The 26,280-nt window shown below is 41.7% G+C and overlaps 1 protein-coding gene across 1 annotated transcript in view; it reads left to right on the top strand.

The window, feature by feature from the left end:
* The first annotated feature begins 285 nt into the window (after positions 1-285).
* LOC121545959 (kazrin-like) overlaps positions 286-26,280 on the top strand; it is a 367,424-nt gene continuing 341,429 nt past the window's right edge. Inside the window, exon 1 of the mRNA XM_041856909.2 lies at positions 286-435. Within this exon, the coding sequence (XP_041712843.2) occupies positions 322-435 (114 nt within the window). The 5' untranslated portion in view covers positions 286-321. The remainder of the gene's footprint in view (positions 436-26,280) is intronic.

The raw sequence follows: 26,280 nt of genomic DNA on the forward strand, positions 1-26,280 counted from the left end.
TGTTCCTGAAAAAGCTGGGAGTAAATTTGCACTTATTATTTGAATGTGCAACATAACAAGCTTTGGTGCTTTAGTAGTTTGTCAGGTTCATTGCTATTCCACAGACAACACACATAATGATTAGTCATGCCATCTAGAAACACCAAGAAATGGAGTCCCAGCAATCATATACTATGTAGCTAGGCCTACTACATGCTAACCATCCATCCAGTTCTTGACCAAGTCAGCCCGTTCTTGACAAGGTCATTTGTGTGTGTATGTGTGTGCCCTCCTACAGCGGTGCAATCTCTGAACCTTCTAAATGACCAGATCGCCCACTTCATGGTGAACGGGCCCAAGGCGTTGGCGGAGGAGGACTGTGCCTTTCTGCCCAGCGAGAGGGAGACCCTGCGCGCATCCATGGCCCTGATGAGACACCTGCTCATGGATGCTCAGGTACAATATGAATTTATGCACACACACACACACACACCTAATACTTATCAAAGAAGGTCAAAGGGCACAATAGAGACTGTAGGGTTCACTATAGATTCACTATAGAGAAACGCTGATTCAGGCGGAATTCAGACACACTCTCCAAGCAACCTGCCTTGTCATACAGTGCATTCGGAAAGTATTCAGACACGATCTGTGCCTCGACACAATCCTGTCTCTGAGCTCTACGGACAATTCCTTCGACCTCATGGCTTGGTTTTTGCTCTGAACTGTCAACTGTGGGACCTTTATATAGACAGGTGTGTGCCTTTCCAAATCATGTCCAATTAATTGAATTTACCACAGGTGGACTCCAATCAAGTTGTAGAAACATCTTAAGGATGATTAATAGAAACAGGATGCACCTGAGCTCAATTTCGATTCTCATAGCAAAGGGTCTGAATACTTATGTAAATGTGATATGTCAGTTGTAGTTTTTTTATATAAACTTGCAAACATTTCTAAAAACCTGTTTTCGCTTGTCATTATGGGGTATTGTGTGTGTGGATTGATGAGAAAAAACAACGATTTAATCCATTTTAGAATAAGGCTGTAACGTAACAAAATGTGGAAAAAGTGAAGGGGTCTCTCTCAATACTTTCCGAATACACTGTATATTTTGCATTGACACGTGCATCGCATCTGCACACTCATACTTCAAGAGGGTCTTTAGCTACACACGTTTACCAACCATACCTCTTAATGGAAATCAGAGCAATCATTATTTTCAATCACGCTTCGTCCTGCACCCGTGTAAATTGTTGCCGAGTGGCCTTAATATGTGCTTCAGGTGAATTGTAAATATTGATGGGATGGTAAACTGTACAGGCACGAGGACAAGATTAATTTCCTCCGTCAGTGTGTGTGTGTCGTCAATTTGTATTGCCCATCATCATAGCTCACAGCTCACAATGCTAAGATGGATCTCTCTTATCATTTACGAGATCATTTGGGCATTCAAATGTTATTTAGGGAGGCAGATTGCCTAGAGGTTAAGAGTGTTGGGCCAGTAACCGAAAGGTCACTGGTTTGAATCCCTGAGCTGACTAGGTGAAAAATCAATGTTCCCTTGAACAAGGCACTTAACCCTAATTGCTCCTGTAAATTGCTCTGGATAAGAGTGTCTTCTAAATGACTAACATGTATTTGACTGACTGAATGGATGGATGGAAGAATGGATGAAAGCATTAGCAACTATGCTTATTGCGCTCTCTCTCTATTCTCCCTGGCCTGATGCCGAATCATCTTCCTACTCCTCCAATGATTATTATCCAACATTGGCCATGATGTCTTTTTTAAATGATTTTGCCCAGCATCAATCATTCAGGGGAAGGAAGGGAAAAATACGACTGTGAGAATTTGGGGGGCCGGCGATTAAGGTTTGCCGATTGCCAGCACAGCGGCTTTGTTAGTTATGTAATGAATTTGCCCAAACACATTTACTTCGTCACCCACCTTAACGGGCACCTTCAGATAAAGACGTTATCGCCACTCTCTGTCCTGCACTCTCTCTCTCTCTGTCAGTCATTCCTGCACATCATTTCCTGTGACCTTGAAGAGACTGTCGTTCAGATGAGAGGAGGAGGAGTAGGAGATGAGAGACATGGTTGAGGAGGAGGAAGAGAAGGAAGGGGAAGAGGAGGAGATCTTACTCATGAGAGAAGGGTGAGATGAGAAGGAGGGGCATATGACAGACAGGGGTGAGATGAGAAGGAGGTAGAGGAGATGGAAGAACAGGAAGATGAGGAGGAGATGAGAAACAGGGATGAGATGAGCTCACGGTGCCCAGCAAGGGAAGGGAGGATGCTGAAGTGAAGCTGTGATGTCAGGAGGCTGATTGCCTGTGAGAGCGAATTTATGTTTTCAGTCATCACGTCCTCCCATTCAAAATGAGGGATAGGTGGAATGACTGATATGATCAGAATTTGACCATGCCCTATAGGGGTAATGTCATAGGTAACTACGAGCAGGGGCTGCCTTCTTTGCCTAGTGGGCCTGTCTAACTTAGGTTTGTTGTGCAAAATTATCATTATCTGGCTAATAATGGTGGCCCTTAAGGAAGAAATGTGTGGGGGCATCACGGATTAAAATGGGCCAGTGTGTTAGAAATGCCAGGCCCGATTTCTTGGGGGGCGAGACAAGACTGAGACTGGGAGGGGGACAAGGGGTCCGAGACCGAGTCAAGACCGAAACCAGAAAAATGCAAGTCCAATTCAAGGACATAATTGTAATTTTGTCAAATCACCACCATAATAAGATCTTAAAATGTCCAGTATTTCTGTGTTCATATTTCAGCACAACATATGGATTCTTTAGACATTCAGAATAGTGAAAAAAATCCATGCTGAGGGAAAATAGAGCTACTCTACAAATTACCATTACTAACCCAAACACAGTGGAGAACAATGGGTCTTCTACGCCTTCAGATAAGGGCTAAGGATTTATAAAATAAGGATTATAATAATATAAAAATAATGATAAACTTATTTTTATTTTCAGTGATGTTCTGATTTATTCTCTTAAGTTTGTGTTTGAAAGGAAGGGTTAACACTGAAGAGATAAAAATATTTTGCATATTTTGCATGTTATTTTGGCATTCATACGTGTCACATATCCGTTTGCAAATAATGTAAAAAAAACAACAAAAAAAAACATTGAGTTAATAAAGCCGTATACAAACATGGTCTCTTTTCAGTTTTCTTGAGTAAGGCAGCTCCAAAATGCAGGTGTTTCAGCCTAGCTCAGTGCTTCTGTGGTGGTGGGGCAGCCAGCGGAAAATACGGAGCGAAGGGGTTGGTAATGTTCTCCGTGATTGGTTCAGTGTTCTGTCACTCATGGGGACACTACGTCATCACAAGATCTTGGGTGCTGCCCTAGAGTTACATTAGAAGTGCCCATCCAAGAAGGCTCAAGGTCATTGGCCACAGATAAAATGTCAAATCACGTTATATCTACAGTAGCTTTGATTGGACTTGTCATGTAAACATTATACTTTCAAAATCTTAGCTAGTAAGCTAGCAGTCATCATCATGAATCAAGTCGAGAATCTACTGGCAAATCCTTTTCAATCCTTGAAAAGGATTAATAAAGAGAAATTATAGATCAAACGTATCGGTGCATTGGACATAAACATTACACAACAAGTTGGAAATCGCAAATTCAACAATGAGTGGTTTGGAAGGAATCAGTGGATAACTGCAAGCATTGCAAAGCAATCACTAGCCTGCTATTTGGTGGAGTGGGTGTGTTGTCCAAGTCTGGGTTTAAGGGTCTCTTTTCCAAGCTTAAAAGGATAAACGTTCAACATTAGTCATGCTGTCAATCCAGCATGACTTCTGCCGCGCATAAAACAACGCGCTGGAAACTCGGAACTGGGAAATCTCAGACTTCAGCGAGTATTAGACAACTGGGAACCCTGAAAAAAATTAGCTGCGACTGGGAAAATAACTTTTGAATGGTCATCCAACTTGGAATTGCAAGTTGGGAACTCAGGCCTCTTTCTAGAGCTCCGACCTGAAGATCACTGACATCATGACTCTTCCTTGTTTTTTCAGAGTTCCCAGTTGTCTTGAAAGCACCATAAATCCAGATAAAGTTTTATGACAAAAGTTGTCCACGAAGGACTGCCGCGCCACCTTCCTGTTAAAGTGAGAACAGCATAAATGATGTAATATGCCAGGGAGATATGTATACTGTAGCTAAGAAAGTAATATGAAGTATATGTTGTGTAGTAAACTGTTAGTAGCCTATGTGCCTCACCTTAATAATTTGGTCCCTTTTCCTCTCATTTAGTCCACTGTTCTGATTTGGTGGTGCACATGTAGCCTATAGCCTGTTTTAGAGAAAGGTAATCATCGAATATTGTAAGAGCTTTCATTGTCTGCTTATATGCCCCCTTTATCTACCCTACGGTTCTGACTTGGTGTACAGGGAGAATACTGTAAGAACGGCCCATGTTCTGAATTCTGTCACTGTACATTTCAAAAGTGCTGAACAAATAGTTATATTGACTACGTCCTTCGTAGCTCGCTCATTAATGTATTAATCTAAATTATGGATTGCCTCTTATCCGCTCGTCGTCCCCTTTTGCCATAGTTTGTACATCTCAATTGTCAGTAGAAGCCACATTTGTTTAAGCAAGTCAGACATATCAGCTTTGTTTTTTTTAAAGGCAGTAAATGAGGCTGAATGAACTGTTTCGCTGCCAGACAAGGCTCCGCTGATAGCCAGGTGTAGCAGTGGTTAGGTGTTGGGACTGCTTTATGTAGGCCCTAACAGTTTGTGGTGACTGTTAGAGTGCAATTAATGTATTGTTTAGTGTTGTGTTGTGGCTTTGCTGGCATGGATCTGAATTTGTAAAAAAAAAAAAAAAAATGCCCCACCAAGATTTACATGTTAAAATCGCCACTGATTTCACGTGCTTTGTGATTGTGTAGGCTACTTTGTGCATGATTTCTCTATTGTCCTACATAATTGATAAGTCGTATACCTCCACTACACTACTTTGATATGCAACAGTAGGGATTAAGAAGTGAGTATAAGCAATGCCCACTGAAAATAAAGTGGGTATACGGTTTATACCTGCGTATACCCTCCACTACACCACTGGCCCTTTGGGTTTTACAAAAAGTGGACTCTCCTACATGAGTGCGCTGGTATTACGGTTGCTGTCCTTTCAGAATCACAAACCTGTCAAACACTGAAGGTCTATAGGTTTGCCACTGCGCAAACATGTCTCGAGTACTACAATACTCCTAGCTGACCATACCATACTGAACCATACCACACCACATCATTCCAGCATGCCCCAATCATGGGCCTCTTTTCCTTCTCTCCTTCCCCTCACCCCCTCTGTGAATGGACATGTCAAGACAAGCCAACCCCTACAGTATGTAAGCACTACATGTGCAACAGGTCACCAAAGCGCTAAGAGAATGCTTCTGCTTTCAACCTCTTCCTTTCTCATCCCATCTCTCTCTCTCTCTCTCTCTCTCTCTCTCTCTCTCTCTCTCTCTCTCTCTCTCTCTCTCTCTCTCTCTCTCTCTCTCTCTCTCTCTCTCTCTCTCTCTCTCTCTCTCTCTCTCTCTCTCTCTCTCTCTCTCTCTCTCTCTCTCTCTCTCTCTCTCTCTCTCTCTCTCTCTCTCTCTCTCTCTCTCTCGTGTTCCAAGCCAGGAGAAAATCCACTTACATGCCAGAGAAGACGTGGGGTGAGTGTTGAGTGGCTGCTGGCTGACACCGGAAGCTCTCTCTTTCTCTTTTTGTCTCTCTATCCCCCCCCACCCCCTCTCTCTCTGTCTCTCATCATGCCACAACTGAGACAGGTGGTCATTTCTCTCCCAGAGATGCCACCCTGGCTCTGGGTTCTTTCATTCGGTGTCGGCCATAAGGGCCCTTCATCCCTTACTTCTGATCCTTTTCTTTTTTTATCTCTCCCTCTCGTTATTTGGCCATGGCTGAGGTTCAACTGAATTGGCTAGGGATTGCTTTTACCAACAATTCCACAGCTGATTTCTGTGTATTTAGTTGATACATTTCCATAAATGTTTTAACTACCTGCCTGGGGACTACAGATGAAAATAACGCCTTTGGCTAAATCTGTCACATTTACAGAAATGTTGAGTAATGTGCGTTGTTCCTGTCAAATAAATCTATAAGTGTTTGGTACTGAGGTAGTGTTTGGTTTGATTTCAATGGAGGCCTCAGGTATAGGTATCGTTTGTCAAGTCATTAAGCGGTATTACGCTCATCTATGTACATCACATGAGCTTCTAGAAAAATATTTAACTGCACTGAAAATAAATGTCACCTCGCACTTTGATACTTTAAAGTATCTTAATCAACTAGTATGTAGTAGTTCCTTCGCCGACGAAGATGGCGGCCTCGCGACTAGCTCTTAGGAAACTTTGCAGTATTTTGTTTTTTTATGTATTATGTATTATTTATGTATTATTTTTTACATTATTAGCTGAACTGATTCCAGCGGCTGACCCAAAACATCGGCGGCGGAGGAGAGGCACTCGGAGCGGCCTGCTGGTTCGACTTAGGAAGCGCGCACACCACCCACCGCTTCCAAGTATACTACTCGCTAATGTTCAGTCTTTGGTTAACAAGATCGAACTCCGGGCAAGCATTTCTTTCCAGAGAGACATCAAGGCCTGTAGCATACTTTGTTTCACGGAAACATGGCTCTCTTGGGATATTCTGTTGAAATCGGTACAGGCAGAGGGGTTCTCAGTTCATCGCGCAGACAGGAATAAATTACAGGCCTCTCATCTTTTTAAGTGGGAGAACATGCACAATTGGTGGCTGACTAAATACTTTTTTTCCCCACTGTATATACTGCATTATATTCTATAATATTCTACTGTATCTTAGTCCATGCCCCTCTGTCATTGCTTGTCCATATATGTATATTTTCTTTAATTCCATTCCTTACTAGTTTTGTGTGTATTAGGTATATGTTGTGAAATTGTTAGATATTACTTGTTAGATATTACTGCACTGTCGGAGCTAGAAGCACAAGCATTTCACTACACCCGCTATAACATCTGCTAAACACGTGTATGTGACAAAAACAATTTGATTTGATTTGATCATTTTGTCTTGTATACAATTTTTCTGTTTTACATCTCACTTGCTAACATACCTACCTGTCCTGCACCAATTTGTAATGCCACTAGCATGGGAAAACATCACATCAGTGACTAGAGCCTGCTTTTCCTGCTCTTCCAAAGGCCCATCTGGCGTGCATCCTCCCATCAAGCTGGGAGGAGATGGGAGGTCTTCCCCATCTCCCCGTCCTCCTCTCCACATTCCTTCTCCATGTCTGAATGTGACTGCATTGGCCGAGCAAGAGGGGGGGGTGGGGGAGAGGGAGAGGGGGTATGAGGTATAGAAGGAATATGGGAAGATGGGAAGGAGAGGGGGATAAGTGGGGGGGAGGAGAGGGGGATAGTTGGGGGGTGTAAGGGTGACATTGACACTCACAGGAGGGAGACACTGATGAAGGAGGCTGCCCATCGCTCTGACCTCCACTCTGCTTTAATCATCAGGTAACGCCAGACACATGCCACCACAAAGGACTAGGCACACACTCATGAACGCGCATGCACACACACAAACTCCAACCACTCACGGGCCGGATTGGACCCCCTCACATGCCGTATGTTAGACACCCCAGTGTTAAACTATAAAGGGCTATAAATTGTTCATACCTTAAAAGTTTCCCATCTCAAGGTTGAACAGCAATAATTACAGTGGGGAAAAAAACTACTTAGTCAGCCACCAATTGTGCAAGTTCTCCCACTTAAAAAGATGGAATTCTTACTGGTTGGTAGGTGATCAAATACTTATGTCATGCAATAAAATGCAAAGTAATTACTTAAAAATCATACAATGTGATTTTCTGGATTTTTGTTTTAGATTCCGTCTTTCACAGTTGAAGTGTACCTATGATAAATATTACAGACCTCTACATGCTTTGTATGTAGGAAAACCTGCAAAATCGGCAGTGTATCAAATACTTGTTCTCCCCACTGTATGTCTATTCTTACCTTGATCATCGGTATTAGCTACTCTTTGGCCATTTCTCCAATATTATTTGGTCCCATCACAAAATCCAGTGTCCAGGCAATGTTTTCTGCACTAAGGTGGCTGTTGACTAATATTGCAGCATCTTAGCCTAATTTATCCTCACTTTTTGATAATTGTGTACGTCATAAAAAAATGTATCTACTGAAATGCAAGCAGCATGTGATGAGACAAGTTACAGAAAGTATTACAATACCAAAACGTAAAAAACATTATATTTCACTCAAGCCAACCTTACCAACATGATTGTAATAGAGTCATCAACACTATTCATATCAACCAACTGGACATCCTTAGCACAAAGAAACAAGAAAATGAAATAAAGATTGTTCACTTGGTTAAAGGGGAATTTCACCCTGGGGGAATCTGGGTTTGTTTTCGTCATGTCCGAGGCATTTCTAGGTTCAATGAGGTGTGTTTCACACATACAGTGGGGAAAAAAAGTATTTAGTCAGCCACCAATTGTGCAAGTTCTCCCACTTAAAAAGATGAGAGAGGCCTGTAATTTTCATCATAGGTACACGGCAACTATGACAGACAAAATGAGGCAAAAAAATCCAGAAAATCACATTGTAGGATTTTTTATGAATTTATTTGCAAATTATGGTGGAAAATAAGTATTTGGTCAATAACAAAAGTTTCTCAATACTTTGTTATATACCCTTTGTTGGCAATGACACAGGTCAAACGTTTTCTGTAAGTCTTCACAAGGTTTTCACACACTGTTGCTGGTATTTTGGCCCATTCCTCCATGCAGATCTCCTCTAGAGCAGTGATGTTTTGGGGCTGTCGCTGGGCAACACGGACTTTCAACTCCCTCCAAAGATTTTCTATGGGGTTGAGATCTGGAGACTGGCTAGGCCACTCCAGGACCTTGAAATGCTTCTTACGAAGCCACTCCTTCATTGCCCGGGCGGTGTGTTTGGGATCATTGTCATGCTGAAAGACCCAGCCACGTTTCATCTTCAATGCCCTTGCTGATGGAAGGAGGTTTTCACTCAAAATCTCACGATACATGGCCCCATTCATTCTTTCCTTTACACGGATCAGTCGTCCTGGTCCCTTTGCAGAAAAACAGCCCCAAAGCATGATGTTTCCACCCCCATGCTTCATGGTAGGTATGGTGTTCTTTGGATGCAACTCAGCATTCTTTGTCCTCCAAACACGACGAGTTGAGTTTTTACCAAAAAGTTCTATTTTGGTTTCATCTGACCATATGACATTCTCCCAATCCTCTTCTGGATCATCCAAATGCACTCTAGCAAACTTCAGACGGGCCTGGACATGTACTGGCTTAAGCAGGGGGACACGTCTGGCACTGCAGGATTTGAGTCCCTGGCGGCGTAGTGTGTTACTGATGGTAGGCTTTGTTACTTTGGTCCCAGCTCTCTGCAGGTCATTCACTAGGTCCCCCGTGTGGTTCTGGGATTTTTTGCTCACCGTTCTTGTGATCATTTTGACCCCACGGGGTGAGATCTTGCGTGGAGCCCCAGATCGAGGGAGATTATCAGTGGTCTTGTATGTCTTCCATTTCCTAATAATTGCTCCCACAGTTGATTTCTTCAAACCAAGCTGCTTACCTATTGCAGATTCAGTCTTCCCAGCCTGGTGCAGGTCTACAATTTTGTTTCTGGTGTCCTTTGACAGCTCTTTGGTCTTGGCCATAGTGGAGTTTGGAGTGTGACTGTTTGAGGTTGTGGACAGGTGTCTTTTATACTGATAACAAGTTCAAACAGGTGCCATTAATACAGGTAACGAGTGGAGGACAGAGGAGCCTCTTAAAGAAGAAGTTACAGGTCTGTGAGAGCCAGAAATCTTGCTTGTTGTAGGTGACCAAATACTTATTTTCCACCATAATTTGCAAATAAATTCATTAAAAATCCTACAATGTGATTTTCTGGATTTTTTTCTTCTCAATTTGTACCTATGATGAAAATTACAGGCCTCTCATCTTTTTAAGTGGGAGAACTTGCACAATTGGTGGCTGACTAAATACTTTTTTTCCCCACTGTATTTTATGTTTCCGACCAATGTGAAACATCACACCAAATTGAAATCCCTGGAAGCCATTATAACAGTACAGTCTCTAATCATTATGTCAATCTGCACGCAAAAGCAATAAACAGTGGAGCTGAGAGTGAGTATTGCAAAGACAACATGGGCCTGTTCAGGAGCATGTAATGTTACATAATGTTCAGATAGAAATGTATTGTTTAGAACAGATATGATTGTCTGTCAGTTAGAATAGGAAATAGTGCCAGCTCTGTTCATTTATATTTCTATAAGTGATGTTCAGAGCGTTTCACATCACCGAATACACATTTTACATTTTAGTCATTTAGGAGACGCTCTTATCCAGACCACCTTACAGTTAGTGCATTCATCTTAAGATAGCTAGGTGGGACAACCACATATCACAGTCATTAGCTAGTTTTCCATCCAATTGGTGACAGATTTTCATGCAAATATATTTAAAAAAAACATAAAGAAAATATGTGCATTTTCCCACCAGTGGTGTGTTTCCACCAAACTGACTTGTTGTGGATAAAAATCACTTGGCACGTGCGCTCTAGCCAACAGCTCGCAGATACAGTGCGGGTATGCTAGTCTACATGATGAGATTGTTCAAGCATCGATCATCATGTCACTAAAATAAGACCCTAGATATTTATTGGAAAGGAGCATCAAGATAACCCTGCACTTTCACCACCCTGTGAAGTTCATCATAAGTTATTTCATCTGTAGCCTAATAAAATGCAAGGTTTCCTGAGTTGTAGTGGGAGGACCACATACCATATCATCATGTGAATCCAAGTTTACTTCGATATGAGGGTTATTACAGTGCCTTTGGAAAGTATTCCGGACCCCTTGACTTTTTTCAACATTTTGTTAGGTTACAGCCTTATAAAATTGATTAAATTGTTTTTTTTCCATCAACAATCTACACACAATACTCCATAATGATAAAGCAGAAACAGGTTTTTATAAATTTTTGCTAATTTATAAAAAATTAAAACAGAAATATACATTTACATAAGTATTCAGACCCTTTACTCAGTACTTTGTTGAAGCACCTTTGGCAGCGATTATAGCCTCGAGTCTTCTTGGGTATGACGCTACAAACTTGGCACGCCTGTATTTGGGGAGTTTCTCCCATTCTTCTCTGTAGATCCTCTCAAGCTCTGTCAGGTTGGATGGGGGAGCGTTTCTACAACTCAAGTTGTAGAAACATCTCAAGGATGATCAATGGAAACAGGATGTTTTTATTTAATCCATTTTAGAATAAGGCTGTAACGTAACAAAATGTGAAAAAGTCAAGGAGTTTGAATACTTTCCAAAGGCACTGTATATCAATATTTGCACAGAAAGGCCACCATTTCTCGCATAATTCCTTTTACCGACACAAAAAAGATTCTACCATGTCGAATTAACAACTTAAAAATATAATAATAGTAAAAAAAAACACCCTCAGCAGCACTACTTTCCGCAACTATGGACATGGTACTTCAAAAAGTTACGCCTACCTTTCCGACCTTGACAGATAGTCCTACCGACGCAGAAAAATGTAAGCTTTAACTGCTGGCTACTCTTCTTCCTTGGCTTAACACAATGAGATACGGTCACAAGTGTTACCCTAAATGCTGTCTGGTTTTAAACATCTTCTATTGTACAGAAAGTGAATAATTTAATCAATTGATTAATTGATAGTGACAGAATTAGATTACTTCCCAAGCAAAGTATATATTTTTTTGTCTCCTCGGCTATACTGTAGGTTGTAGCTCTGAATGTCATGGAGTCACGTCTTTCCTGGGTATTTTACTACAGCTTATTTCTAGCATAAAGCATTGCGGACCAAAGCGCTGTTATACTGTATATCACTCTATATAATTGGATTCAAAATCTTAAGCTAACAAGGGGTAGGCCTGTGCTTTTTGCCATTTTCTTTAATAAAAGGTAGACCTATGGCATACCCTCTCATACCCCCTCAATTCGAGTCTTCGTTTTAACTTAACAGCCCTTCACTAACACGTTAGGCTATTTAAAGAGTTCATGGTGGGTGGAGGAATTGACCGACAAATCTATGGATATAGCAGCTTATAGCCTAATTTTGTCTGTCAAACAGGTAGGCCTACCTCATAAAATGAAGACTGTTGAAATGATTTATGGGTAACACTTTACTTGACACCCAGCGTCATAATACGTTATGACATGGTCATAACCATGTCATAATGCGTCATAACAGCTGACATAAACTGTCATAATATGGTCATAACATTGTCATGACATATATTTAGACCTGTTATGACATATATTGCGGCTGGTTATGACACCTACATAAGAGTGTCAAAACCCACAAAACTTACCACGGTTGTTCTGTTATGGCTGGTTATGACACCTACATATGATTGTCAAAACCCAACAAACCTACCACACAAGGCAAACATTCCATTACACCATAGCCTACTTGTCAAAAGTATGTATATGTTATATAACATTTTCTGAAATTGACCATATTCAATTATCATTGTAATTGCAGACATGCACCTACCCCAATGCTCTGTTTCTGATGACTGTGATGAATACAGGAGCAGATTTCAGGGGCAAGACAAGACACCCTCTTTTTGATTGATGACTGACATAAGGGCATGTACCTGATAGGCCTATCTGGCTTACATGATTATCATGGTAATAATGCTTCCTGAGAGTGTCATAAAGTGTATTTACTACAAGTTATTTAAAATATGATGGAAAAAAATGACTTAAGAAACAAACTTTCAAACGAAAGGAAACTTCTTGGCATTGCCTATTGTCCTGTAGCCCATCCCAGCCTTGTGCAGCATTTGAATAAATGTGGATTTTGACACTCTTATGTAGGTGTCATAAGCAGCCATAAAATAACGCAATATATGTCACAACAGATGTAAATATATGGGTGTTATGACGCTTAGTGTTAAGTAAAGTGTTACCGAATTATGCCTACTCCTATTCCTATTTTCATCACCATGAGCTGTCCATTTCCGATTGATTGTGCCGCGGCTACTGCTTCAAATTTTAGCACCACAATGGGTATTTTTTGTAACAGATGTCTCTTTCCATTCATTCAACACTGTTTGGATGCTGGAAATATGTTGCGAGTGGATCAACGTACGCAGGTAGCCTAGTAAAGGAGCCCTTTGAAGTGAAATGACAAATCTTTACGACTAGATCCTATTGAATTAATGAGGATTCTATGTATTTCTATGATTTGGCCCATAAAAAAATTCCGGCACTCGCAAGCGCTTTGCACACGTATGAGGACACATACAGGGAAGAAATTAAATCAACTTTCACTCCTGAGTGTAATAGTACTAGTGTGTAAAATATAGCTACTATAACATAAATAGACTCTTTGGAGGTGTGTTAAATGAATCAAATGCAGTATTTGTTGTGAGTTCCAAACTGTCTGCTGCAGGACTGTAGCTACGTGTGAGGACACAGAGGTCCGGATGTCTGTAATGAAAAACAAAAAAATAATACAACATATTTTGTTTTGGGGGGAACTCAGTCGGGATTTCAACTTACTGTTGAGAGTTAGAATATTAGAATACACAAGGTGCAATTTCCAAGCTTGGTTGCTACAGTTTTCCTCTTGTTATATGTCACTCACTGACAGTCACTCAATTAGCCCATGTCAGTTAAACATTTTTAGATTGGTAAATTATTCTAGTTAGTCTTGCCAGCTAGCTAAACTTGTAGTAATCATGGCCGAATTACCGATCGGGCATGCAGGGCACATGCCCAGGGGCCCTGACCTCCAGAGGGCCCCCATTGATTTTCTTAGTCATGCTCACTCCGATATCATATTAACCTGGCATAAGTCATGGCAAAATATGTAGAATTGCAAGAAAATATGCTTTAAAACTGCACAAATGTATCCCCACCCCATGGCAAAATGTAAAGAATTGCAGGAAATATGTTGTAAAACTGCAAAAACAAATGGTTCTGTAAAGCAAACTTATTTGGTTACCATTTGGTAATAAAATACTTTTACTGCTAATAAATCCCTCATTATATATTAAATTATAGATTTCAATCCCGGTGCTGAGTTGATGTGTAGGGGCTAATTGTATAGCTAATAGGCTATGTGTTTAGATCGACTGAGGTGAATGAAGCTACAGAAACCAATGTGATAATGTTTTTGCTGTTCTCCAAAAAAGCATTTTGGAGTTTTTAAACTGTATTAAAAAATGCAGTAAATGAGCTTGAACTTTTAAAAAATGTATTGTCCGGACCTCACAAATGTTCAGACCCTGGCTACTGCCCTGGTCTGCTGGTATTGCTTTGAAGACTTTCTCCTGAACAATTATCTCTAAATGCCCATCCTGAGGAGTACTCCAGTTAATATTTCAACACAATAGACTGACTTCCCCATATATTAGCTTATTTTGAGCTGTGCCCAGGGTCACCGAGCCAGCGAGGCCCGTCCAGAGCCCCTGTGGTGGCGGGGTGTCACTGGGTCAATCTGTCCCACTCTCCCTCTCAGACTGGAGCCTCAGCTGGCTGAGGTCTCTTGTCACCCCATGCATAATACATAAACCTGGTCCCATCTGCCCCTGCAGCCACCCCTCACTCTATTGGCAATCACTAGCAGCGCTAACACACTGCCATGGCGAAGGCCTATCACAGCCCATCTCCAACCTGGCGTTGTACTAATGACCATCGAACATGGAAATGCAGAAAAATTTACAATTTTAGGTCCGTGGAGAGATTTGTGTTAATTTGGTAATGGAAAGGGGATGTTTGTTTTTGCTGGGTAAGGCTCACTAGACCAAAACATTTATGTTGGTTTACCTTGAGTAGATGGTTTTGGAATATAGTTTCTGTCTTGAAAACACTCGCTCCCATTAGGAGATGGTGCACGTGAGCCAGGGTCTTTCCGGTGGCTGAGGATATCCTAAAATGGACACCGTACATTCGTCTCTGACAGTCTATGGGCTTATATGTATTCCTCTCATCTCCTTGACTTTGAGATCACAGATGACAGAGAGCTTCTCTCAAAATCTCCTATCGTCTAACTCATTCTAGCTTTAGCTCCCAGTAGCACCTTCATGATTGCAGTCCCTTAACTTTTAGTACCAAGGGCATACCTTGTCGTTAGTTATACCGCTCAGGTCAAGAGTTTGGCACTAGTTAATAATAAATAGCCCCCAGGATAGCCTATGCATTGTGTGTATAGTATTCAGCCGGAATTTAAAATGACTCCTTCTACTCGGTATATGCTGTTTGCAATAATTTTTTGGGGTCACACAAATTCAATTGTCGCCCGAGATACATTATATTATTTCTGGGAGCGGTTGGTCTGTTGGGCAGATTGAAGATGGCGGTGTATCTTTTAAGGAATAAATTGACAACCATTTCATTATACGGATACAGTGGGGCTGAAAGTCGCCTGCTACTGCCAATTAAGACACAATAATGCAATGGGAATTGTTGTGGTCTGGCAGGAAATGAACTGTTGACGTGCTTTATTGCTCTATTCCGTTATAGAAATGCAAGCAAAATAAAAAAATATATGGATGGATACATTGTTGCTAGATTATAACAAAGAATAGGCTAATTCTCTACCTCATTATATAAGCCTTCTGCTAATTGTAGTGTAGAGATTTAATCCAAAAAAAGGTTTAATCAAATGCTCATCACATTAGAAATATGTAAAAGGATAAGCGTCTAGCATCCTTTTTTGGTTAATTTCATTGTTTTGAGTGCTGTAATTTAAGATGCTAGTCTTTTCTAATGTTGATATGAAATTTTATAATTTTTTGCGTGATTGATCCCCAAACAATCTCCCCACGTTTCCTTTGTTGTATCTCTGCTGCAACATTGATTGACCCATTTCTCATTAGTAGACTGATTAATCACCCTACTGCTACAGGGGGGAATTAGTCATACTGTACCTATTTGTTTAGAGAGAGAGAGAGAGAGAGAGAAAGAGAGAGGTGTCACCTCACATTTTTCTCTCGACCTGTGTGCACCTACGTTGTAAACTTTCATTCATAGGCTAGGTTGTAGCAACCTCATGATGGGTATAGGGAAAATTTTAGTATCATGTAGTAGCCTAAACCTATCGATGTTACATTGAACTGGGTAAATGGAATATGAATGACAGTCATCCAACATGCTGTAATATAAATAAGGCCATGCTCATAAAAAAAAGAAAAAAGAATCCTCCCTCATCATAAATGGCACTGACTGCCACTGGAATGTATTGTAATGTTTTTTAAATTGTATAACTGCCTTCATTTTGCTGGAACCCAGAATGAGTAGCTGCTGCTTTGGGATCCATAATAAATACAAATACAAATACAGGAGTAAAGCCATTTAACCAGTGGCCAAATGGTTCTTGATTCTAGATCAGGAGGCTTCTCTGATCAGTTGGTAGAGCATGGCGTTTGCAATGCCAGGATTGTGGGTTCGATTCCCACGGGGGGCCAGTATGAAAAATGTATGCACTCACTAACTGTAAGTCGCTCTGGATAAGAGCGTCTGCTAAATTACTAAAATGTACAAATGAAAAAATGAAAACCAATCTGGTTCCCTTAAGAGTGTTTGGTTTGATTAGGTCTGATCTCTGAATAATCAGTCCTGTTTGATTTGGCTGCATGTTGAGAGGGCTGACGCAACTAGATCTGGCTGGTATCAAATGGGAGTCCCTTAGAGAGATATCTGTGATCAGGCGGGAATGAAAGCCAGTATCTGAGTTAAGCTGTTTTTAGATGAAAAGGGATCATGATGAATAAGCTAATTACCCGATTTTGTTCATCCATTGGGGGCATTGGATATATGGTTTGTTAATGACCTTCTATGCAGGCAAAAGTATTGTTTCCAAAAAAAAGATGCCAATGAAAAGCCTTTCAGAATGTCCTTGGCTGCAATAAAATGTGTAAGGACTGTACACGATGGTACAGTATCTGAGATTCACCTGTGCTGATTGATTTTAAAAAGGTTGAGCAGCATACGGTATTGCATACACACACACACACACACACACACACACCAGGCAGGTCACCCATGATACAAGTCAGTATTTGATGTCCATCCATGTCTGAGGACGTCGGGAGATGACGTGGAAACCGGCCACTAGGGGCAACAGTTTTATTTATTTTTATTTTTATTTCACCTTTATTTAACCAGGTAAGCCAGGTTGAGAACAGGTTCTCATTTACAACTCGCGACCTGGCCAAGATAAAGCAAAGTAGTGCAATAAAAACAACACAGAGTTACATATGGGGTAAAAAAACATAAAGTCAGAAATACAACAGAAAATATATATACAGTGTGTGCAAATGTAGCAAGTTATGGAGGTAAGGCAATAAATAGGCTATAGTGCAGAATAATTACAATAGTATTAACACTGGAATGCTAGATGTGCAAGAGATTATGTGCAAATAGAGATACTGGGGTGCAAAAAGAGCAAAATAAATAACAATATAGGGATGAGGTAGTTGGGTGGGCTAATTTCAGATGGGCTGTGTACAGGTGCAGTGATCGGTAAGGTGCTCTGACAACTGATGCTTAAAGTTATTGAGGGAGATAAGAGTCTCCAGCTTCAGAGATTTTTGCAATTCGTTCCAGTCATTGGCAGCAGAGAACTGGAAGGAATGGCGCCAAAGGAGGTGTTGGCTTTGGGAATGACCAGAGAGATATACCTGCTGGAGCGCAGACTACGGGGTGGGTGCTGCTATGGTGACCAATGAGCTAAGATAAGGCGGGGATTTGCCTAGCAGTGATTTATAGATGGCCTGGAGCCAGTGGGTTTGACGACGAACATGTAGTGAGGACCAGCCAACAAGAGCGTACAGGTCACAGTGGTGGGTAGTGTATGGGGCTTTGGAGACAAAACGGATGGCACTGTGATAGACTACATCCAATTTGCTGAGTAGAGTGTTGGAGGCTATTTTGTAAAATGACATCGCCAAGTCAAGGATCGGTAGGATAGTCAGTTTTACGAGGGCATGTTTGGCAGCATGAGTGAAGGGAGGCTTTGTTGCGAAATAGGGAAGCCGATTCTAGATTTAACTTTTGATTGGAGATTCTTTATGTGAGTCTGGAAGTTGAGTTTACAGTCTAACCAGACACCTAGATATTTGTAGTTGTCCACATACTCTAGGTCAGACCCGTCGAGAGTGGTGATTCTAGTCGGGTGGGCGGGTGCTAGCAGCGTTCGATTGAAAAGCATGCATTTAGTTTTACTAGTGTTTAAGAGCAGTTGAAGGCTACTGAAGGATTGTTGTATGGCATTGAAGCTCGTTTTGGAGGTTTGTTAACACAGTGTCCAATGAAGGGCCAGATGTATACAAAATGGTGTCGTCTGCGTAGAGGTGGATCTGAGAGTCACCAGCAGCAAGAGCGACATCATTGATATACACGGAGAAAAGTGTCGGCCCAAGAATTGAACCCTGTGGCACCCCCATAGAGACTGCCATAGGTCCAGACAACAGGCCCTCCCGATTTGACACACTGAACTCTATCTGAGAAGTAGTTGGTGAACCAGGCGAGGCAGTCATTTGAGAAACCAAGGCTATTTAGTCTGCCAACAAGAATGCGGTGGTTGACAGAGTCGAAAGCCTTGGCCAGGTCGATGAAGATGGCTGCACAGTACTGTCTATTATCAATCGCGGTTATAATATCGTTTAGGACCTTGAGCTGGCTGAAGTGCACCCGTGACCAGCTCGGAAACCGGATTGCATAGCGGAGAAGGTACGGTGGTATTAAATGGTCGATGATCTGTTTGTTAACTTGGCTTTCGAATACTTTCGAAAGGCAGGGGCAGGATGGATATAGGTCTGTAGCAGTTTGGATCTAGAGTGTCACCCCCTTTGAAGAGGGGGATGACCGCGGCAGCTTTCCAATCTCTGGGGGATCTCAGACGTTATGAAAGAGAGGTTGAACAGACTAGTAATAGGTGTTGCGACAATTTTAGCGGCTAGTTTTAGAAAGAAAGGGTCCAGATTGTCTAGCCCAGCTGATTTGTAGGGGGTCCAGATTTTGCAGCGCTTTCAAAACATCAGCTCGTCTGAATTTGTGTGAAGGAGAAGCGGGGGGGCATGGGCAAGTTGCAGCAGAGGGGTGCAGAGTTGGTGGCCGGGGTTAGTGGTAGCCAGATGGAAAGCATGGCCAGCTGTAGCAAAATGCTTGTTGAAATTCTCAATTATTGTAGATTTATCGGTGGTGATAGTGTTTCCTAGCCTCAGTGCAGTGGGCAGCTGGGAGGAAGTGCTCTTATTCTCCATGGACTTTACAGTGTCCCAAAACTTTTTGGAGTTAGTGCTACAGGATGCAAATTTCTGTTTGAAAAAGTTAGCCTTTGCTTTCCTGACTGCTTGTGTATATTGGTTCCTAACTTCCCTGAAAAGTTGCATATCGCGGGGGCTATTTGATGCTAATGCTGTACGCCACAGGATGTTTTTGTGCTGGTCAAGGGCAGTCAAGTCTGAGGAGAACCAGGGGCTATATCGGTTCTTAGTTCTGTATTTTTTGAATGGGGCATGTTTATTTAAGATTGAGAGGAAATTACTTTTAAGGAACAACCAGGCATCCTCTACTGACGGAATGAGATCTATATCCATCCAGGATACCTGGGCCAGGTCAATTAGGAAGGCCTCCCTCGCTAAAGTGTTTTAGGGGAGCGTTTGACAGTGATGAGGGGTGGTCGTTTGACCATGCGGACCCGTTACGGACGCAGGCAATAAGGCAGTGATCGCTGAGATCCTGGTTGAAGACAGCTGAGGTGTATTTAGAGGGTATGTTAGTCAGGATGATATCTATGAGGGTACCCATGTTTACGGATTTAGGGTTGTACCTGGTAGGTTCGTTGATAATTTGCGTGAGGTTGAGGGCATCTAGCTTGGATTGTAGGATGGCTGGGGTATTAAGCATATCCCAATTTAGGTCACCAAGCAGTACAAACTCTGAGGATAAATGGGGGGCAATCAATTCACATATGGTGTCCAGGGCACAGCTGGGAGGCTGAGGGGGTCTGTAGCAAGCGGCAACAGTGAGAGACTTATTTCTGGAAAGGTTGATTTTTAGAAGTAGAAGCTCAAACTGTTTGGGCACAGACCTGGATAGTATGATGGAGCTCTGCAGGCTATCTCTACAGTAGATTGCAACTCCACCCCCTTTGGCAGTTCTATCTAGACGGAAAATGTTATAGTTGGGGATGGAAATTTCAGAATTTTTGGTGGCCTTCCTGAGCCAGGATTCAGACACTGCTAGAACACAGGGTTGGCAGAGTGTGCTAACGCAGTGAATAACTCAAACTTAGGAAGTAGACTTCTGATATTTATGTGCAAGAAACCAAGACTTTTGCGATTACAGAAGTCATCAAATGATAGCGCCTGGGGAGTAGGAGTGATACTGAGGGCTGCAGGGCCTGGGTTAGCCTCTACATCACCAGAGGAACAGAGGAGGACTAGAATAAGGATACGGCTAAAGGCTTTAAGAACTGGTCTTCTAGTGCGTTGGGTACATAGAATAAAGGGGGCAGATTTCCGGGGTGTTATAGAAAAGATTCAGGCATTATGTACAGACAAGGATATGGAAGGATAGAGTAAAGTGGAGGTAAACCTAAGCGTTGGGTAACAATGAAAGAGATAGTATCTCTAGAGGCATCAATTGAGTCGGTCTCTGAGTGTATGGGGGAGGGACAAAGGAGCTATCTAAGGCAGGTTTAGCTAGGCTGGGGGTCTACAGTGATATAGTACAATTAGAAATAACCGAAACAACAATAAACTAACCATGTTTGGGCTGAGGCTAAACATAAACAGGATGTAGTACCGTAAAAAGGAACAGTCCAGCAGATATCAGCTGTATAGCTGAGTTATCATAAGGTCCGGTGGTGAAGCACTTGTGAGTAAGAGGCCACGGATAGCGTGTGCTAGCGGGCCAGGGCTAGCAGATGGATGGAATCTTCGTGGTTAACGTCGTAACCACATCAGACGATTTCGTCGGCAGACCAGTCGTGTAGGATCGGCCGGGCCGTGTCAACACTAGGTGGTCCCGTCCGGTTGACAGAGAGGTAGATAGCCGGGAGATGGGCCTAGCTCAGGATGATTAGCCAGACCACAGCGTCCGTTTTGTTGTAGCCAGCTGGTAGCGATGAATGCTGTTAACTTCCAATAGGCTATTGTTTTGCTAGGGCGTTGTGGAAGGGGGATGGCGAATGGGCGTAAGCATCTAAAGTGTGTTAACTTTGCTGACCTTATTGTCGTTGACCTTGTATTTTGCACAAAAAACTTGCATTTTTACACTTATTATCGTACTTGTACCTATTCCTTATCTACATATGTTATTTTATATGGTTTTATGTTGTGTGTTTTTAAACGCAAGGGTTCTCAGACAGTCTTAACAGATTTTAACTCATCCTAATGCCTCAGGTTGGAACACTCAGGAAAGAAAAGGCTGACATCCCTGAGAGCATTGGAGATAAGTAGGGATATTTGCATAACCTGAACAACAGTACCCATGTTGTTAGGCAACCATCCTCTGACAGGGCCATCACACACACCCGAGCTTTGTCTGACCGAATCAATGTTTTTCAGCTTACCTGCATTGTGTGGCCCTCCATTGGATAAAGGAGAGGAATCGTGACTCTACTTGAGTGAAATCTTCCCACTTAACTCTAGAAGTCCCTATGTGGGAGCTGTAGACATACTTTCTCAACAATTGCATACTAAGTACAGTACTATACAGTAGGACAGATAGTTTTGCAGTTGGTTCTATGCCCTCCTATTAGAGATACATTAGTGCCCATTCTGTAGTCGTATTTTTGTTCAAACACACTTCTCAGACACTATCTCCATCCTTGGATCTGCAAACAGTAAGAAATAACTCTATATAAACTAACGTTATACATTTGTTCGAAAACTATTGTCTAAAGTGAATGGAGGAATGCCTGTGTATTGTATCCTATCAACCCCAGTTCAAAGGTCCTCATGCTGTTTCACATGTGGCTGTGTGTCTTCCTGGGTTCTTGGCCTTGGATCACAGACTGATCGTTGTCCTGCAGACACTCACAGCCGGAAGCCACTGATGTATCCGCTCCGGCATCGCCTGACCACAGACCAGTCAGATGAAATGGCTTCATAATCTCACGTGTTTATCTATTGATGCGGTCGAAGTGGAAAACATCAGTCGAGAAGGGACGGACGCCTTAGTGTGTGTTACTATGGAAACAGAATAAAAGATGGTCCAGATAGCACTGTGTGCAGATACAGTACATACGTGTATTCCTTCTTCTCTCTCTGTTTGGCTGTGATTTCTCTCCATATTACTTGGCAGAGCCAGTTATCTCTTCAGATCAAAGGTTCTGCACTCAATTTTAGGATGAGTGTCAGAGATGTGAGAGAGGGGGTGTCTGTGACTCCTACTCAGATGTGTGCTCTGCCGGTCTAACAGCAACATTGTTTACTGGAGATTAATCCTGTGGCCCTAAACTGTGGGTCTGTGAAGATAATAAACACTGCTTAAGCCTTAAAGTGGAACTGACAGCATTTTAGCAACATGAAATCTTATTAAAATATGTTCATATACACCCCCAGGAAGAATATGACACTTTTTAAAACATTTTCCGACAAGCGAGCGCTTACTGTAGATGGTCATTTTCACATTTTCATAAATTCTTAGAATGTTTGGGAATTAAATATACTAAGGTATTTGTGAACATTTTATAGCAATATAGGGTGGGAAAGCAGCCATGCGTTTGGACAATTAATAGACACTGCAGTAAATAAAACCTAATAATAACAGGGTTATGATGGTCATGTAATTTTGTCAAGCGTAACTGCCGGTTTCACCGTAATTGACCATTAATTAACATAAACACATTTAGCATCTCCTGGCTTCCACGCATAGCCTACAAGCCACTGATACAGACCTTTGGAACATCTACAGTTTAAAAAGTTGAATAAATCCATTTAATATAGCCTACACCATCACAATATATCCATTATTTATTTTAGACCGGTCTAAGAAGCATGATATGAAGAAAATATAGTCTATTTCAGGAGAACAGAATAGCATACTCTGAGTCCTTATGTTAGGCCCCCTGATCTGGCTATGCCATATGGCTTTGGCTACACTAGTTTATTTAGCAGACAAGATTTGCTTAGAATTCCATGACATTATTTTTTATATATTATTTTATAGCATGAAGAATACAATTGAACATAGCTGAATAAAATAGAAAGGATATTTTCTCCAAACGATTTCCAAGGAAGTGCGGTTAACACAGAAACAGGTCCCCCTATATGTTTAATTTAGAGATATTTATGCAACTTTAGTTGTGATACAAACGTTGGGCTATATGTTTAGATATTTTATACATTCTAAGGCTGCATGATGCAACTCTAATGATGATTTGAAAAAAGTTTCATGAAAGGTATGAGCTCTGATTTGTTTATTGTGCAGTCTGCACACACTTCATCAGTCTCTTACTCACAATTTGGCTGTCACAGATATCTCCAATCTTATTAGCCAATGCCCGTCACGTGATGGGGTACTTCTCACAGGCATTTCAGCTAAGAAGTAGGCTACTAGTGAAGACAGACACATCGGGATGCAACTGAGCATGTCCCTTTTATCAAATTCCAAAGCGCATATTGAAGATGTTAAAAGCAGTCGCTTTGGATAAAAACAACTGCTATAGTGGGATACATATACACTACCAGTCAAATGTTTGGACACACCTACTCATTCCAGGGTTTCTCTTTATTGTTATTATTTTCTACATTGTAGAATAATAGTGAAGACATCAAACTATAAATTATTAATTATTAAATTAAAACTATGAAATAACACATATGGAATCATGTAGTAACCAAAAAAGTGTTAAACAAATCAAAATATATTTTATATTTGAAATTCTTCAATGTAGCCACCCTTTTGCCTTGATGACAGCTTTGCACATTCTTGGCATTCTCTCAACCAGCTTCATGAGGAATGCTTTTCCAAAAGCCTTGAAGGAGTTCCCACATATTCTGAGCACTTGTTGGCTGCTTTTCCTTCACTCTGTGGTCCAACTCATCCCAAACCATCTCAATTGGGTTGAAGTCGGGTGATTGTGGAGGCCAGGTAATCTGATGCAGCACTCCATCACTCTCCTTGGTGAAATAGTCCTTACACAGCCTGGAGGTGTGTTTTGGGTCATTGTCCACTAAGCACAAACCAGATGGGATGGCATATCGCTGCAGAATGCTGTGGTAGCCATGCCGGTTAAGTGTGCCTTGAATTCTAAATAAATCACACTGTCACCAGCAAAGCACCCACACACCATCACACCTCCTCCTCCATGCTTCACGGTGGGAACCACACATGCGGAGATCATCCGTTCACCTACTCTGCGTCTCACAAAGACAGGGCAGTTGGAAGTAAAATCTCAAATTTGGACTCATCAGACCAAATGACAGATTTCCACCGGTCTAATGTCCATTGCTCGTGTTTCTTGGCCCAAGCAAGTCTCTTCTTATTATTGGTGTCATTTAGTAGTGGTTTCTTTGCAGCAATTTGACCATGAAGGCCTGATTCACGCAGTCTCCTCTGAACAGTTGATGTTGAGATGTGTCTGTTACTTGAACTCTGTGAAGCATTTATTTTGGCTGCAATCTGAGGTGCAGTTGATCTAATGAATTTATCCTCTGCAGCAGAGGTAACTCTGGGTCTTCCTTTCCTGTGGCGGTCCTCATGATAGCCAGTTTCATCATAGCGCTTGATGGCTTTTGCAACTGCACTTGAAGAAACTTTCAAAGTTCTTGAAATGTTCCAGATTGACTGACCTGCATGTCTTAAAGTAATGATGGACTGTCGTTTCTCTTTGCTTATTTGAGCTGTTCTTGCCATAATATGGACTTGATCTTTTACCAAATAGGGCTATCTTCTGTATACCACCCCTACCTTGTCACAACACAACTGATTGGCTCAAATGCATTAAGAAGGAAAGAAATTCCACAAGTTAACTTTTAACAAGGCACACCTGTAATTGAAATGCATTACAGGTGACAAAAAGACAACCATCTCTGCAGCACTCCACCAATCAGGCCTTTATGGTAGAGTGGCCAGACGGAAGCCACTCCTCAGTAAAAGGGACATGACTGCCTGCTTGGAGTTTGCCAAAAGGCACTTAAAGACTCTCAGACCATGAGAAACAAGATTCTTTGGTCTGATGAAACCAAGATTGAACTCTTTGGCCTGAATGCCAAGCGTCATGTCTGGAGGAAACCTGGCACCATCCCTACGGTGAAGCATGGTGGTGGCAGCATCATGCTGTGGGGGATGTTTTTTCAGTGGCAGGGAGACTAGTCAGGATTGAGGCAAAGGTGAACAGAGCAAAGTACAGAGAGGTCCCTTGATGAAAACCTGCTCCAGAGTGCTCAGGACCTCAGACTGGGGCAAAGGTTCACCTTCCAACAGGATAACAACCCTAAGCACACAGCCAAGACAATGCAGGAGTGGCTTTGGGACAAATCTCTGAATGTCCTTGAGTGGCCCAGCCAAAGCCCGGACATGAACCCAATCAAACATCTCTGGAGATACCTGAAAATAGTTGTGCAGCAACGCTCCCCATCCAACCTGACAGAGCTTGAGAGGATATGCAGAGAAGAATAGGAGAAACTCCCCAAATACAGGTGTGCCAAGCTTGTAGCATCATACCCAAGAAGACTCGATGCTGTAATCGCTACCAAAGGTGCTTCAACAAAGTACTGAGTAAAGGGTCTGAATACTTATGTAAATGTAATATTTCAGTTTAATTTTTTTAAAATAAATTAGCAAACATTTCTAAAAACCTGTTTTTGCTTTGTCATGGGTATTGTGTGTAGATTGATGAGGGAAAAAACCCAATTTAATCAATTTTACAATCAGGCTATTATGTAACAAAATGTGGAAAAAGTCAAGAGGTCTGAATACTTTCCCGAGGGCACTGTCCACATGTTGCCTAGGCCTAATGAACAGCAAAAGCACTAACCTATGTCAATCTACTATCCTCCGTAGTACAAAAGTTGACCTATTCTACTGGTCAACTTGTCCTTCTGTGCAATAAATAAATATTCCAAACACACTATGGGACAGTTGTGGGATACGGTAGATCCCAAATTAATACAACCACACGCATCAAAAAACCTTTTAAAAGCAATGAGGCTGATGCAACAGATCAGAACGTTTAGCTTAAAATGTTGATAAACT

The sequence above is a fragment of the Coregonus clupeaformis genome, chromosome 30 (genome assembly GCF_020615455.1).
Source record: "Coregonus clupeaformis isolate EN_2021a chromosome 30, ASM2061545v1, whole genome shotgun sequence".
Lineage (NCBI taxonomy): Eukaryota > Metazoa > Chordata > Actinopteri > Salmoniformes > Salmonidae > Coregonus > Coregonus clupeaformis.